At 42.2% G+C, this 17,849-nt stretch overlaps 1 protein-coding gene across 1 annotated transcript in view; it reads right to left on the bottom strand.

Moving 5' to 3' along the window:
- SNTB1 (syntrophin beta 1) overlaps positions 1–17,849 on the bottom strand; it is a 239,189-nt gene that overhangs the window by 76,862 nt on the left and 144,478 nt on the right. Inside the window, exon 3 of the mRNA XM_069465430.1 lies at positions 12,631–12,838. Coding sequence (XP_069321531.1) covers positions 12,631–12,838 — 208 coding nt within the window. The remainder of the gene's footprint in view (positions 1–12,630; positions 12,839–17,849) is intronic.

Raw genomic sequence — 17,849 nt, 5'->3', positions numbered from 1 at the left:
TCTGGGTACTGATATTATTGACTTCAGGTTATCTTAGTGTGCGTGTTGGGAAATCAGGACACACAAAAGTGAATGTTCACCTGAAATTCTGTGAAATACACAGACATGCCCACAAACTCCACTTTCTCTGATAGAGTCCCCCAGTACAATTTTTTCCCCTCTGATAGGAATCCAGTTGGGTTGATTCACGTTTCTTCCTCTTTATGCCGATTAGTGGAGGTGCCAATGAGCAGTAAAGCAGCCCTACAGGTGGACAGCTAACTAGGTCAAGAAGATGGGGTAGAGTCTGAGAAACCTACAACTAAGAGGAATCCAACAGATTATAGTTCATACAAGACTTAGTCTGTTTCTACGCAGACCAGAGAATGAGATCAAGGAATGAGAAACAGACAAGTGGTGAGATAGGGGAGGGAGGTCGGAGAGTTAGATGAACTATACAGCCACATGTTTTATGAGCCAAAATAAAGTAGTTTGACAAACGAGCCTTGTGAATGATTTTAGAAGCCTTTCAGAACAGGAGGAAAGTGTCAATTCTACTTAGGGCAAGAGAGAGCTTGGACATGGGGTCATTGTGATCAGAAACCAACTTTCATTCCATCTTCTTGTCACTCCTGATGTTCCTGAAGGTTTGGCTGCTGTTTCATTCCCTTTCTCATTTTCCAGGCATCTCTTCCATTTTTTGACTCTGTCTCTTGGAGGTACTCCCAATCTCTACTCCTACCTCTGATCTCACCAAAGTTCCAGACAATTCCTTGGAAATCCCCCACACTTCTTAATGGCACAACAGCAATGACAGGGTCATGTGTTTGCATAATTCTGAATAGTTCTTCCAACACTTTGCAGGTGTACCCAGGTAGAGTGAATTATGCCCCGGACTGAAAGTTGGAGAGCCATGAGTTTTAATCTCACGCCTGCTGCAAACTAGCTACATGACTATGGTCAAGTAATGTAAAATTGCTTAATTTGTATTCTATCATTTTTTCTGCTCTTTCTATCTCTAAAGCTCTGTAAGTATCCTTGGTTCTTAGAGCCCCTGGAATAAGTAAGGCATGTGTCTGAGCTGTGTTATTTGCAGGGCCAACTGAGCAACTAGCAACCTGAGTCTAGAGCACTCATTTTTCTGACTTCTAATCTAGTGTTCTTTTCATTAAGAAGGATGACAAATTCATGGAAAATAAAGACATAGCCATTCAAAGATCATCATACCTGCATCTCACTCCAAATGGAGAAGCTTGATATTTCCGAGTAAGGAAATCCCTAAATCACACAGAATCCATGATGTGAGCATTCTCCTGTGAAAGGGTGATTGTTGAGAACACAGAAATGATCCCCCAGCAAAGCCACTTTGAACAAATAATGTGAATTGTACTTTATTCCCAGAGAAAATGTGTTGCAGTGTCTGCTGGCAACAGGGAATCATGTTCTGGCTAGTACCACTGGTCCACTGACTCACCCATTTGACAAACATGGATTAACCACTTGATATTTCCCTGCCACGGTCTAGGCACTAGACAGTGCCTATAGAACTGTATAAGAAGCAGTCTCTTCTCTCTGCAAAATTATGACCTGCAGGGCCAAAACAGATCAGGGAATATTTTAGGGTCTTTCTCTGATGATAGAGAAGTGAGTGAGGTAATTCTGAGAGTCTTGCCTGACTTCCAAGGCTTCATAAAGACCCCCTCTCTCCTCTGGATGCAGGCCACATGTACATATGGATAATGTTAAATCAGGTTCCAGAATTAGAGATAGGAATATTTCTATCCCTAATTCTAAATAAAATCAATATACAAAACTTCAAGTTTACTGACTTGATAAGCCAGGAAATGGATTCAGCTTACAAAACCTGAAAATACCAACTTGAGGGAACCTCCAGATGGAAAACATAATGTGTTCATTTGCATGGCATTGCGGCCCAATTCTATTAGAGAAGTAATAAAAAGCCCAAACCAAAATGTAAGGATGCAAAGGGACTCTGAAAATGATGTTTGGGAATTTCAAAACATTAAAAAATAATTGTTCCATGATGCGAGGGAAGAAGGAGCAAGTAAAAGCCAAGGTGAGTTATTAGAATTTGAATACAGCTGTAAATAAAATTCAACTTCTAGGTGGTATCTGCAACCTACAGCAGGCACAGAACTGGCCACTAGCTTTATTTCTGTCCCAACTAAAGTTCCCATGTACATCTGCTGGGATTTCTTCCCTCATGGGACACGCCAGTGATTACAGCAGATATCACTGGCCCTGCCGAATTCCCTTTACTAGCCCAGTGCACCCAAGCCTCACCTAATGTGTGTGTTGACTGACAGCTTAACCCTTTCCTTCTCTGGAGAACTGTCCTCGGCTGAAAGGAATGGCCTTTCTCCACTTCCAGTGCAGCACACAGCCAGTGGCTGGCTTACGTGGGTGTACAAAATCCCGGCTCTCTTGGCTCAAGGTGGGACAGCCCTGTGCTGCCATTCGTGCTCATGGGCTCCCGGTGGAATCAGGATGAAGTAAGATTTCAGCTGAAATCTAGCTTAGCTTCCTCTCCAGCCTACCCTGCTTCTTCCTCACTTCCTTACAGTTTCTCCTAAGGCCTCCCGTCGTAAATTATTCCTCGGGAATCTCCATCTCAGTCTCTGCTCCTAAATAATTCTAGCTGAGGCATTGATTAATGTTGAGGCGTAATGATCACTGGAAGGCCTGAAATGTCATGTGTTGCCTTGACGTCTTTGAGCTCCACCTGGCCCCAAAGACCTACAGGTGAGTTCCTCTGCCTCACCTGACATGCCCGCTACCCAGCTAGACCAGCTGTGCTCCACCTGGTCCCCAACCTAACAGGTTTTACTTCCCCAACGGCCTGCAAAATTGTTCAAGCAAGCGAATCACATCCTCCCACGGGAAGGAGGGCATGCCTCACTCTCTCGTTACAACAAAGCCTGCTTGCCACAGCCTCTGTTGTTTCGCTCTGTTCCCTGGTGCGACCCCCATGTGGCCCTGCATGGTGGGCCCTGGCCTCCTCCCAGGCTGAGTGTACCTGCCTAATAAACTACTGTCAGCCTCCTCTGTCCAATGCTGGGTGTTGTGCATTTAGCCATCTCATTCTGTGTAGGGTGGGGAATCCCTCCCTCACTAGTGCGGTGAATAGGAGGGGAACAGAAAAGTCAAACAATGGAAATCAATAGGAAAATCATTTTTTCATTACTAAAGTCAGGCAGTTTTTCCGGAACACGTCTATTTCATACAGTAAAGGCAATCTGTAATGCCCAACAAGATAAAACTAAATCTAGCAGAGTCTGCTAGCCATGTGTCTTAGTTTGTTTTGTGTTGCTATAACAGAATACCACAGACTGAGTAATTTATAAAGGAAAGAAATTTATGTCTTATAAATGGAAGCTGGGAAGTACAAGGTCGAGGAGCCTGCATTTGGCAAAGGCTTTCTTGCTACATCAGCCCAGGTGGAAGGCAGAAGGGCCGGAGAGCACGCACAGGAGAGGTGGGGGTGGGGTGGGAGTGGGGGTGGGGGAGGGGCCAAAATCATCCCTTTTATCAGAAACCCACTCTTGTGATAACTAACCTCAGTCCCACGATAAGGGCATTAATCCATTCCCGAGGGCAGAGCCCTCATGACCTAATCACTTCTTAAAAGGTCCCCCTCTCAACACTGTTGCATTGGGGAGTAAGCTTCCAACACATGAACTTTGGGGAACACATTCAAATCATATCAATCTCCCCCTGGGCCCCCAAATCCATGTCCTTCTCACATGAAAAATACATTCCAATAGACCCCAAAGCCTTAACTTGTTTCCAATAGACCCCAAAGTCTTAACTTGTTCCAGCACCAACTCAAAAGTCCAAAGTTTCATCTACATCAGATATGGGTGAGGCTCAAAGCACAATTCACCCTGAGGCAAATCCCCTCCAGCTGTGAGCCTGTGCAGTCAAAACAAGTTACCTGCTTCCAAAATACAATGGTAGTACGTGAATAGGATAGACATTCCCATTCCAAAAGGGAGACAGAAGAAAGGGGTAACTGATCCCAAAACCCAACAGGGAAAACAACATTAAGTCTTAAAGCTGGAGAATAAGCTCCTTTGAGTCCGTGTCCTGCATCCTGGGTGCACTGGGGCAGGGGTTGAACCCCCAGGCCTTGGGCAGCCCTGCTTCCTTGGCTTTGCTGGGCTCGGCCCATGTTTCATGTCTCTTGGATTGGAGTCTCACGTCCGCAGCTCTCCCAGGCTGGCGCTGCATTCTGGAAGCTCGGCAGTTCTGGGGTTTCAGTGGCAGTCCTGCTCCCACAGCTCAACCAGGCATTGTCCTGGCAGGGACTCTCTGCGGCAGCTCTGCCCCAGCAATAAATTTCTGTCTGGGCCCCCAGGCTGTCCGTGACGTCCTTTAAAATCTTGGTGGACCCTGCCATGACCCCACAGCTCCTGCATTCTGCATACCTGCAGAATTGGCACCACATGGATGCCACTGAGGTTTTCAGCTTATACCTTCCAGAGTAGCAGCACAAGCTGCACATGAGCTCACTTGAGCCACAGCTAAGGTGGCCAAGGGACACTGCACCAGAAGGTGGGGAGCAGAGTCCCAAGGCAGCCCTGCATATCAAATACTGAGGTACCATTAGGCACCTCTCTAGAAACCTTGCCGTCACATCCTAGCTTGTCTAGAAGATCTCTGAAATGCCTTTGGGGTCATTCACTTTTCTTTTTGATGAATAGAACCTGGCTTACATCTAGCCATAATTTTTTTTTTTTTTTTTTTTTGAGACAGGGTCTCACTCTCTCACCCAGCCTCCAATGCAGTGGTGCCATCACAGCTCACTGCAACCTTGAGTTCCTGGGCTCAAGCAATCCTCCTGCCTCAACCACCCACACAGGTGGGATTATGGGCACATGCCACCACACTTGGCTCATTTATTTATTTATTTATTTTCTTCTTTCTTTCTTTCTTTCTGTCTGTCTGTCTGTCTGTCTTTCTTTCATGATGGGGTCTTCTATGCTACCCAGCCTGGCCTCAAACTCCTGGCCTTCAGAGATCCTCCTATCTTGGCCTCTCAAAGTGTTGATATTACAGGTGTAAGCCACCATGCCTGGCCGCTTCTATCCATATTAATCTCTTTGGCAAACATTGCTTGGCCTTATCCTTAGTATTTTTTCCCAAACTCACATTTTATTCTTTCCATGACCAAGCTGAGAGTTTTCCAAATCTGTCTGTTCTGCTTGTCTCTTAATTACAAATTCTGTTTTAAAATCATTTCTCTCATCTCTTTTTACTGTAGCAGCCAAAGGAAGTCATGCAGCACCTTCAGCCCTTTGCTCCTTAGATATTTCATCTGTCAGATACCATAGCTCATCACTCTTAAATTCCGCTTTTGGCCAGGTGTGGTGGCTCATGCCTGTAATTCCAACATTTGGGAGGCTGAGGCAGGAGGATCACTTGAGCCCAGGAGTTATAGACCAGCCTGGGAAACATAGTGAGGCCCTGTTTCTACAAAAAATAAAAAAAAATTATCCAGGTGTGGTGGCACATGCCTATAGTCCTAGCTACTTGTGAGGCTGAAGCAGGAAGATCTGAGATCTCCTGAGCCCAGGAGTTCAAGGCTTCAGTGAGCTATGATCACGCCCTTGCACTCTAGCCTGGGCAACAAAGCAAGACCATTTCTCTAAAAAAAAAATTCTGCTTTCCCAAGACATACACACAATTTCACCAATTTCTTTGCAACTGTATAACAAGGATGGCCTTAACTCCAGTTTCCAATACCTAATTCCTCATCTATATAGTATATAGTATATATATATTTTATATATATATATATATAGAGAGAGAGAGAGAGAGAGAGAGAGATGTTTACATAGACAAATAGATAGGGATGGATGGATGGATACACAGATACAGGGAGATAGGGTGAGAGGAAGGCAGTCCTGCCTATGCACAGTGGTGCTGGGCAATAAAGGTGAGTGTGAAAGCTGAAACCACACTAAGCGATCTTAATAATCAGATGGAAGAATCAGGATTGTTCCATGACCTTTAAAATTTGTTATCAAAATTTTAAGAACTGTCTTACTGTCAGATATATGAGCTATCTGGAAAGTATCCAGCCATGTTAATATGAACACATGATATTAACAATGGCCAGATACTTTCTGGACAGCCTCTGGATATACGATACCCAACACACACACACACACACACACACACATATACACATATATATGTGTACATATCTATATACAGAAATGGAAAAAACAGTAAATGTTTAGGAATTTCTAATTTAAAACATTAGAAAGATTAAGGATTAAAATGCTTTATTTCATTGTAAAAACTTAGGAAGAGTAGTTTGAACAGAACTTGTTGCCTTCTCGTGTAACTTATGATACAGAACAAGCATCTTTTCTGTGCTTTGGAACACTGTCATAAGTCTGACAATGTTCATAAGTCATAAGTCTCCTTTCTAAGTCTCAATCGGCCAGCAGCATTCATCCTTTGCGCTGTCAATGATGTGGACTGTCTCTGAGAGCTCCACTAATGTAAAGTTCCACCAGCGTCACCTTCTCTGCTTCATCCTTTCATCACAGCTCCTCCCCTCATTTACAGTTCTAAGTTTACCTCGCCTAAGTTCTTCTGGCTGTTATCAAGGGTCTCTTGAACAAAATCAGTGTGAACATTCCCACAGACAGGTCAGCTATTTCCTCTATAATTCCACTTACGATTGATTCAAACTTCATTTTCAGCATTATCACTTTTCGTCCCTTTGCCGCACTGTCATCTTTGTTGGACAAGTCTCTCTTTCAATTATCCATGCTTGTAAAATGTCATATAGATTTGTCACTGGGAGACAAAGAGGAAACACAGCCATGCACTTTGCTGTCTGTGAACTGACTAACAGGTGTGCAGGACCAATCGCTGACAGACTTTGAAAGAAGTGATGTGATTGGTCACGATCATGACGCACACCTTCTATTGATCTGTGGACTGAAGAGCTAGCAGCGAAGCTTGTTCTTTGTGAAATCACTCACAGTTAATACACCACGCTAACTGAAATTTGTTGAGAGACTGGTTGGGACTATTTAATTAAATCATAATAACTGAAATTCGTGGATGCTGGACACATGCAAAGCAAGGCCAGCTCTTGAGTTTGTGTGCGCACGCGCGCGTGTGTGTGTGTGTGTGTGTGTGTATGTGCAAATTGTCTTTCCCTTACCTGTCCTATCAAAGATGACTCCAGTCTCTGTAGGACATATCCTGTGGACTTCTGTTAGTACAAAATTAGGAAGAAATAGGAGAAGGGAGGAGGATTATTGTGTGGAAGGTAAAAGGAGGAACCCAACCGGAGATGTTTAATTGACATAGTCAAGGATGAAAGGAAAGAACGGAGAAGAGAGAATCTCTCTGTCTTGGCTTTCTTCTTTTGGAGTCATGAGAGGAATGAAAGCAGTTGAAGGTATGAGATGGATATGGATAGGAGAGAAGCAAAGGTTATAGTGTCACTCTGCCTCGGCATATGTATTTCCCTTATTTTCATAATCGTAAATAAAGGATTTGAGTTATTTTGATACGTGTCTTAGTTTTGAAACTGTGTTTTTGGTCTACGGGTACCTCCCTGAGACTGGACTCTGGAAGGCCTTACTCATGTGGACAGATGTTTCCTGGACACTTTTATTAGCTCAGCTTAGTGGAAAGTGCTGCGCTTTGGAGTTGGAAAGAGCAGTTCAAATTCCAGCTCTACCCCTTGCTAGGAGAGAGATCTTGGAAAAGTTTCTCAAATTCTCCAAGTTTACATCATAGGATTGGGATTATTTAAAGCACATTGCCTGAAACAGACTAGGCACGTAATAAATACGAATTACCAACTTCCTTTCCTCCAATAACACCATGGGGAGGCACAGCTATATAAACATGCCCTTTTGAAAGAAGCTGAAATGGGAATGAGTAGAGCTGAGAACTAAACTTGCATCTCAGAGCTCCCAGCTGGGTTTTTTGTTTTGCTGTGTTGTGTGTTCACATTTTTAACCTGACAAGAAATAATCTACAAACTGAGAGCACAAGGCAAAGCAAAGGCAACGCCTGTTGAACTGATCATGAAACAGAACTCAACAATTCTGCCACGTCCCTGTTTATGACTGTTTTCCTACACAGCAAGAGAATCAGAACTTAGCTTGTTTTTCTCTTGTATGGAAATGTGGACCACTGAAAACACCTCAATGCAATGGTAACTGTAAAAAGATTAACTAAAAAACAAAGATTGAAAAAAATGTGTTGGGGCATGATTCCTGAGCAAGTCAAGGTAGGAACTAGTATTTATGGGCCCTCTTAGGCCAGATTGGGGCTTGCAAAGAATTCAGAGATTTGAGGCTAACATGATCACAGGAAAGGCTTTACGCTGATATGTATGGCCTGTCTACAGGTGCCGGCGCTCTCAGAGAAAAGCAGCGCAGACTGTGACTACGATGTGGTTCACAGAACCAGGAAGTCAAGGAAACAAGGAAAATGGCTCCAGCTCAAAGGCCATTGGCCCAGTGCTGGCCCTGATTATTTGGAGAGTCCAGAGAAAGGTCACTAGAGTTTAAGAAGAGAGTAAGTGATTACCTGGATAGAGCTGGAGCCCATTCTACTAAGTGAAGTATCACAAGAATGGAAAAACAAGCCCCACATGTACTCACCATCGAATTGGTATTAACTGATCAACACTTATGTGCACATATAGTAGTAACATTCACTGAGTGTTGAGCAGGTGGGATAAGGGGAGGTAGGGATGGGTATATTCACACCTAATGGGTGCGGTGCGCACCGTCTGGGGGATGGACACGCTTGAAGCTCTGATTTGGGCGGGGCAAAGGCAACATATGTGACCTAAACATTTGTACCCCTGTAATATGCTGAAATTTCAAAAAAGTGATTACAGTGGATGAGCTGCTTTTAAAAAAAAAATTAAAAGAGAAATAATATCACAGCATTGTCCTACTCTATAATTACTTGTGTATTTTAGTTTTGAGTGTGACTTTAGATATAAAACACCTTCCATTCTCTAGGGCCCGGATTCTTCATCTGCAGAAAGAATAGGGCAGGTTAGATGACTTCACCTTGAAGTTCCTCTCTCTCTGATTTTGTATATGAAGGTTCCTTATTACCCACCAAATCAAATTTAAACCATTCTGTCCAGCTTTCAAGCTCCTCCATAACTGGGTGCCACTTCGAGGTTACCCTGTCACCTTCCTCCAGGAAGAAACCTTGTGTCCCTGTACCCGCCTCTGGACTGTTGTCCCTACAAGCTGTGCTAACTCAGGCCTCCTCTCTTTTGTCACCCTCGTTCTCCGCTCTCGGTGTGCAGAGAACTCTCTCTATTCACGCAAAATCTCATCATTTCTCAAAAGGTCCCCAGAGACCTCTTCAGGTCCCCAGACCATCTCAAAGAGAAGAATAACCTTAATATCCTCCTATGTAGTATCAAGGAGGTTTTAGGATTTGTACTGAACCGGATTTTAAAAAGGAAGTTATTATTGCATATTATTTTTGTTCATGTAAAGTCCACTTCCCAAAAGTTGAAATTAAATATAATTTGTACAATCTTCTCACAGAGCTATTGTTATTAATCTACAAAATCAAAGCTTAACAGTATAGGAAAAGACAAAGGATATCAATTTCAGGTAAATTACAGCTGAATATATATAGGATCATACTTTATAGCTTTACAAATACCAAGTGAATTTACTGATATTTGTGATAATATAAGAAAGGCATAGAATTAAGGCTTTGCCATTCATTGTAACATTTTGCTAAAAATCATTCATATATCTCCACACTAGGATTCAGTATTAAATATTTATTCAAAAAAATTCCAGTTTGGATTTGTTCCCTTGAACTTGATCTATGGTAATCTTTTGAGAAGTGTGAAGATAAAGGCAATAAAAGACATTCTTGCTTCTAATAATTGTCCATGATAAGTCATAACTGCTCTTATGAATAACCTCAAGGAGACATCTGTAATGACAGTCTGAAATTACATCATAAGAAAAATACCACCGTAAAAATAGAAGGAGCTTTATATGCACCTTTACTACAGTTCCATGGGAACATCTAATAATCTGTCTACTAATAATTTGGGATAAACAAAAAGCAGAAGACAATGTATAAGTGAGAAAACAAAACCTATGGAATATTTTTCAGTATCACTAATAATGATGCAATATCGTTTTTCAACCGTCCAAATGGTAATGATTCAAAGCACAGTTTGTGTTTAAACAGATGAGAGAAAAGTACCTTTGAGAATTGAGACCATCCTCTCATGAGGTGCAGGGATCTGCGTGCTGGCCGCCCGTCCTTTGCCCCTGCAGATCCAGTTTCTGTTTTTCCACCCTGCTCTGTGCCCTGGCAGCTCACCCTAACAGAGCGCATCAGTGGGGCTCCTTGGCTCTGGCTTCCAGCCGGCTTCAGCCACTGGGAGACCCAGTAGGAGATCAGTTGGCAGAGGCTGTGTTTGTCTCCCAAAGACCATAGCCAGTAGCGGGTGGTGCTTTTCTCCAGCTACACATCTTGCTAGTTTCAGGTAACTGCTCCTTTCCCTGCTCTTTCGGGTCAAGAAATGGTCACTGCTGTTATCCCTGGAGTGCTTCCTCATCTCTTATTGGTGTCCCTTGTCTTGGCCACACCATATAAACTACCCTGCATTAAATCCTCTCCAGTCATCCCTTTTGAGTTTCCCATTCATCTCCTACCAGAACCCTGAAATATGGCGTACCTCTCCAAGTCCACTCAGGACCTTAACCAAGTGACGGCATTGTTCATCACAGTCGGTTGCTTCCCTGGTCCTTCTATGGTGAATGTCTGTTGCTTTTGCTCCCCTGGTGTCTCCTCACTCTCTTCCTTGCACAGTAGCCTATTTTACTATGAGAGAACCGCCCCTCCTCATCTCTCAGTGTTAGTGACTTGAGCAAGGCTGATCTCAGCACCAACTAGGGCTGAATGTAGGATCCAAGCCAGTCCAGTAAGACTTGTAATCTCAGAACTTTTGTTGGAACGACTGGGGCAAAGAGGCTATTCATCACTGAGATAGCCAGGTGTAAGGAAAAACACAAACCTGGAACTGTCAGGCCAATTAGAGAGGGCTTGCCTAGGAATAAGCCAATGAAGTGGACAAAGAGATGGAGAGGTGGGCCTATTATCATCATTTGAATCCCTGGATCCCACCGTGCCTGAAGCTTACCCTTAGACATTGCACTTATCAGAAGCCATGCATCCCCTTTTGCTCAAGCTAAAGTAAGTTGAGCTTTCTGTCATTTACAACTGAAAGATCCCTGAATAACAGGCCTTCTCCTACTAAAAACACATGAATTTGGAGAGAGTAAAAAGTGGAGACTTTGTTAGAGACTGTGACTTTTCAAATTATGTCAATCATGCAGATTTATGGTGTTTTCATCAAGAGTCCTAACACATAAACTTATGAAAGCCTACCTGCGGTGTGTGTCAATATGCTTTTGGATACTCCCGCCACCCGCATTACATTGTCCCTTTGGTTCTTCAAAATCTGTAAGAGATAGGACAATACCAAACCAAACAACCCATTTTGTGTTGAACTTTGCGGCTGAGACCCATACATGAACTGCTGTAAACAAAGAACAATGGTGGAAAACAGCCGAATGCTGTGTTCAAGTATTATTTCCAAAGTGCCGTCTGACTGGGCCTTCTCAGATGACAGGGTTCATTGGCAGGAAAACTGTTATTGCAACGATCATTATTCCTGTTTACGGCCTATTAGAAACTGAGTCACCGAGAGGTCAGATTGTCCCAAAAGCCTAGTGTTCCTGAGCACTCAAGGTCAAGTTCAAGGGACAGCAATCAGATGTAAGGACAATGGCAAACGCTCAAGCCTTTGAAATGAAGAGAAAGAGTTACTCCCTAGAGATGGCCACAAAATGAGCTTTACTATCTTTAACATATCACATAACTTGGGAAAAGAAATCAGAGTGACGGTGTTAATGAGACACAAAGTTTTTTTCTATAGCGGCTGTCTTCCCTGAGACAAAGTCTTTATTTATTTTAACGCTCCCCTCCTCAATCCTGGCTAGCACCATGCCTCACACAAAGTAGGCGCTCTTTAATGATGACATTCAGGACCTGATGGCTAAGACCATGAATATAATAAAATATAAGAAAAAACTCAGCATATAGTAGTTGCTCAAGAAATCCCTACAGCTATTATTATTATTGCTATTATTTGTAAATGTGAAATTGTATCATCCCTAAAGTGTCCATGTTAATAAGCAGGCTCATCAATACTCACACAAACCCTTTTAAAGCAACAATTTCAGCTTTCTTGCCTCCCAAGGCAACAGCTCTGTCATAAGTTTGAGTTATTTTCTTTGCCCTTCACATACAGATATTAAAATCAACTCATTCATTCATCCGTACAATAGTTAGTGACCACCTGCAATTTGCCACATATTTGACAGTGTGCAGGGGACTCAAATTTGATTAAGACAAAGCCCCTCTATAATGCAAAGGCATGTAACCTGTTGCAGGTGCATGATAAATTCATATAGACTGTCAGTGAGAGAATCAGCCTATGGAATGAGATAACATCAGTAGTTACAGCAAGTGCAGGGGGGAATATTGGGGAAAATGACTATTACAGAGAGATATTTTCCTTACCTTTTCTGCAAGCCAGCCAAGGTGCCTGATCTCTCGGCTCCCAGCAATGCCTGTTTTCCCCAGCTGCTCTCTGACCTCAGCAATCACTCTGGTCAGCAGGTCATTCACGTTGGAATGGAGAGCACTGAACCAGGCCTGAGCAGTGGCTGAGTCCTTGCTCCTTAGGACGACCGTGTGCTTCGCATCTGGAGAGTGGATTTCAAGCTGCCTAGAGAAGCAAAGAGAGAAGGGTTAGAGGGTTCCCTGGCAGATCCTGCTTTGTCAAGACCTGAACCACAAAGATGAACTAATTCTTTGCTCTTACTTTTAGACTTTGCTGTTTTCTCATGGCTTATCTTAATGGCCCCATCATTCATTCATCCACACATATTTATTGAGTGGTCAGGCATTGGTCTACATCCTGGAAACATAGCTGTGCGACCACCAAATCACCTGAATTAAGGATGTCTGGTTTTCTTGCTATTTAGTTGATTGGCTTATTAGGAGTATCATATCAAGACTTCCAAACTGTGAGCTGATACTAAATTGCTTTACTCTTAATACCAGAGGATTTTAATAATATACTCATATCCTTGCTGCTGTTGGCAGGAAGCCACATATTAATACTTAATCTTACTTCCCAGTGTAACTCAATTGAGAATATTTTACAATCAAAGATAACCAAACTTTGCATTTTGTTAGGAATCCTGTCCGTGGCATATTTAACTACCACTTAATCCTTAGCCCCGTGTAGTGAAGGAGTGAATTGGTCTTGGAAGGGGTGGGGAGAGAGATGCACTTAGAATATTATATTTAAGGGAGAACACCAAAGCTGAGGCCGGAACTCAGATTGGATCACCAGAGATACAGAGTGACAAATCTACATACTGTAATTCTGGTAAAAGGAGGAAATTCTCAACAGATAATTTTTATTTTGAAGTAATTACAGATTAGCATGGAGTTACACAAAGAGTACAAAGAGCTCTGGTATACCCTTCACCCAGTTTCCCCCAGTGGTTATATTTTACATAGTATAGCACAATATCAAAACTAGGAAACTGACTTTGGTACAACGTGAGTATATAGTTCTGTGCCATTTTATCATGTATAGATTTGTGTAAACACCACTGCAATCACCATGCAGAACTATTCCATGACCAAAAAGCACAAAGATCGCCCTCCAACTACCCCTTTTTAGTTATCCCCTCTCCACTCCCTCAAATCCCTGGGCAACCACTGTTCCCCACAATTTTTAGATACTTTTTAATTGCAGGGAGGAAAAAACTCATTAGTTATTCATTCATGTATACATGTAATAAATAACATATATTCATTCCAGTTTGCATTAGAAAGATATGGAGAATGGGAAATTCAAAACTGAATAAAATTATTCACTTATTCATTTTCTTTCATCTCTTAATAATTACGCAACCATTCCTTGAGAGTTTACTATGTGCCAGGCAAAGGTTTAAATCCTTGATATCATTGTATGTAATGTTCCTAATAGCCCTATGACTAATATTATTTACAGAGGGAAAAAATTGAAGTTTGGAAGGAGAGAGAATTAATTAATTTACCCAGGGCCACACAGTTGGCGATGCTGGGGTTCAAACCCTTGTTAGGCTCAAAAGCCTGTGAATTTAAATACTGTATTACAATGTCTCTCCTTTAGATAAGACAACATCCAATAGAGGGGGCACCTGTTGTCTTCTGCAGTGATTTGAAGTCTGGTATTCACCAACAAATATGCTCAAAAGTGTCCTACTTAGCTCTTGAGTTTGAAAATAACAATTTTGCAGATCACCTGAAAGTTAGAAGACCCAAGTCAACCTGCCTGGCCTCAGTTAACATTTGAAACCAATCTTTTAGAGTGAGTAAACCTTTTAACCCATAAACTTACACTGTAGAAAAGGAATGATTTGCAAAGTGGGATGTCTCTAGAGGAGTTTTAGCAATAATTAACGTTTTTGATAAAAAAAAATCTGTAAAACAATTTTCCTCACTAAGACTCCAAAAGTTTTATGTGATGAAACAGGGAGTTCTTTAGGTGACATTTGTCCTGATCCAGAAGAAAAAAAAAAAATCTCATGCCTCCGGAACTTTTCAAAGAAACGGGCAGTAAATCTAGGGTGAGTTTTCATTCTCTCCTGAAATTCCTGCTCTTCAGAAAAGCTGCACAGCAGAACACAAACTAGGATTCTCGAAGGCATTCATGAGAGCTCAACTTGCTTTTCTTTTCTTTTTTTGAAGTTTTATTTTATTTTTAATTGATAGTGGTGGTTATCTTGCTTTTCAAGTTATTTTGTCAATATTATTGTAGCAATTTAAAACACGCAAATACTTCATTTACAATAATTTCTTTTGAAGACCTATATTTGTTTTTAAAGATATGACAGCTTGGGAAGCAGACACTCCCCAGGTATCACGTACACAAATGACGCCTGCAAAAACGAAAGAAAGGAAAAAGAAAATCTTTGTTGGGTTGCCAGCGTGCCCCCGGGAGAAAGCAACTGGCAACAGAGTCACGGGCTAGTGACACGAGGCCCACTTCATCCAGGTTTTGCCATCTATCATTATTATTAATTTTAAATAAACTTTTAAAGGATAATGTACAGACAGAAGAGTACACAAATTATAGGTGTCCAGCTCAAATGCATTCTTGCAAAGAGAATATATTCACGTAACCACCACTCAGATCAAGAAATAGAATGTAACGAGCACCCCAGCAGTCCCCTTCGTAGTCCCTTTCCAGTTCCCGTCCTCTGAAATAACCATAATGAGAATTTCTCTCACCATGGATTACTCTTGTCTCAGGCAAAAATGGATGAGCTTTTGTTTGTTTTCATCTGTTGTTGTCGTCTGACGCATAGGGAGGACCTTGGACTATTTCTGAAGAAAAGTTGAAATAACAGGTCCTGTACTTTTTAGCCTCAGTCCTTAAAGTGTAGCTACAGATGGGCAGCAGCGGCATCACCTGGGAACATACTAGAAATTCAAATGATCGGTTTCCACCCCAGACCTATGTAACTAGGAATTCTGGGGCCCAGAGCTTAGCCTCCAAGTAACTCTGATGCAATTCACGTTTGAGAAGGGCTGCTGGATAGGTTTCTGAGAAAAAGCCCTGAGCTTGGTTGTTTGCCAGGCTTCCCAATGGCTGAGGGGACAAGCTGAATGGTGACTTGAGCTCCCCACAATCAGTCCTCAGGGAAAGAACACAGAAGATGCAGAGTAGAGAGGATTGTGGCTTTTTATAATCAAAAAGAGCAGCAAGGTTCTCAACCAAGAGTATTCTTCAGAAATCCTTGAACAGGTTTCTTTTTTCTTTATTTTTTAATCGTTTAGTTAAATATAGATGCTTGGACCCATTACAGACCCACTGGATAAGAAGCTACAGGGGTTGAAGCCTGGGCATGAGCTTTCAATGTTCCACAAATTATATAGATTAAGGACCACGGCAGGCCTCATGGAGGACAAGCAAGAGCCCCTAAGGAAATGCACCTATAGGTGGTTGTCCCCACAGGGCCATGCAACAGAGGACTCTAGGAGTATGTTAGTTGCCGACTACTGACTAACAAATTCCCCCAAAATTAGGTGGCTTGAAATTCCGACATTTATCCTCTCACAGTTTCTGTGGGTCATGGATGTGGGAGTGGCTGAGCTGGGTGGCTCTGGCTCAGCAGCTCCTGTGAGTTTGCAGTCAGGATGTCAACAGGGGCCGCAGGCACTGGAAAGCTTGACTGAGGCTGAGGATCCACTTCTCAGATGGTTCATTCTCCTGGGTGCTAGAAGGAGCCTCAGTTCCTCGCCACGTGGGCATCTCCAGAGGCTGCTTGAGTGTCCTCAGGACATGGCAGCTTGTTTCTCCAAAGGAAAAAAAAAAAGAACTGCTATGCTTTTTATGACTTGGTCTTCAAAGTCATGTCCCATGAGTTTTGATTTACTCTTTTTGTTAGAAGCAAGTCCAATGCACACTCAAGGGGAGGAAAATTAGGCTCCATCAGGATACGAGGAAGAGTATCAAAGCATTTGTAAAATATCTTAAAACAGAGAGGCTTTTGGATGAAGCAAGGCTCTGGAAAGAGCCTGTTTCCTAATGAAGAGGGAGAGTGTTGGGGGCTGTGAACCAGCAGCCTATAAAGAGCTTGAAGATTTGGGTGAAGAGGAAGAGGATCCTTCTTCCTGACTAAGCTGTGGGTCTAGATTATAACGCACAATGGATTTAGGATCAAGACAACAGGAGAGATGAGAAAGAACCTCTCATTGACAGCATATGAGAGCAGCACAAAAATACCACAAATGATAGTGGGTTAAGGATTGTTGGCTGATCTGGCAAAAGTTTGGCACCAAAAAAGTGTCAGTTATTTGTGCAATGAATAAATGAAAGAATTTAGCATTCTACACTCACCTCTTCTCCACTACCCCAGTAAAACCAAAAGGGGAGAAGAGAGGTAAAGAAAGGCCATTCCTGGGCTTTCTGTTCAGTGGTTCTTTCAGCAGCCCATGTTCTCACCAGTGTAAAGGACATATGCCAGATTACACAGGGATTTTGGATTCAGACTGGCCCTAAGACTTATTGGCTGTGAGGCATTAGGAAAGTTACTTAACCTTCCTAAGCCTCAATTTCTTTTTCTATAGAATGGTTCGAAATACTTGCCTCTCAAAATTATTAGAAAGATTAAATGAAATAACATATACACAAGATGTCACAGTGCCAAGGCCACCTTGATCAATATTTCTAGTTTACAATGAATAGCCTTTCTAAATTTGTGTACAATAAGATTGTAGTGGTCCAATGAGGTAGGGAGAGTCTTCCAGGGTGGGCTCTGGTTCAACTCCTTTTCAGAGAACTTGGACTTGAAGGAAAATGCAAGCCTCAGGAAAAACTAAAAAGTTATAAAAAGACTATTTCTACCACCCTAGAATGGAAAAAATAACTTTGGGGAGAGATGCATGAATCTTTTGTAAGATATTGAAAGATTTGGGGCAAACCTGATAATACATCACCCCTTACCCCATCTACCTCTTTGTTCTAAAAACAAAAAAGGCTCATGTTCAGGAGTACAAGTCAATGTGAATTGTGGCCATAAGTAGAACTATAATCATCCATTGATGATTATTTTTGCTTTCTCATAGCCTGAGCCAACCAGTACCTATGGGGTGAAAAGAGACGGAAAACAGTTTCATCTTTCTGTAGGTTTTTTTTTTTTTTTTCTGGCAAAATACCCTTAAAGAACCATTTT

This window comes from Eulemur rufifrons, chromosome 3 (assembly GCF_041146395.1).
Source record: "Eulemur rufifrons isolate Redbay chromosome 3, OSU_ERuf_1, whole genome shotgun sequence".
NCBI classification, from domain to species: Eukaryota; Metazoa; Chordata; class Mammalia; order Primates; family Lemuridae; genus Eulemur; species Eulemur rufifrons.
The sequence above is the reverse complement of the archived record's forward strand: the minus strand, read 5'-3'. Positions and strand labels throughout refer to the sequence as shown.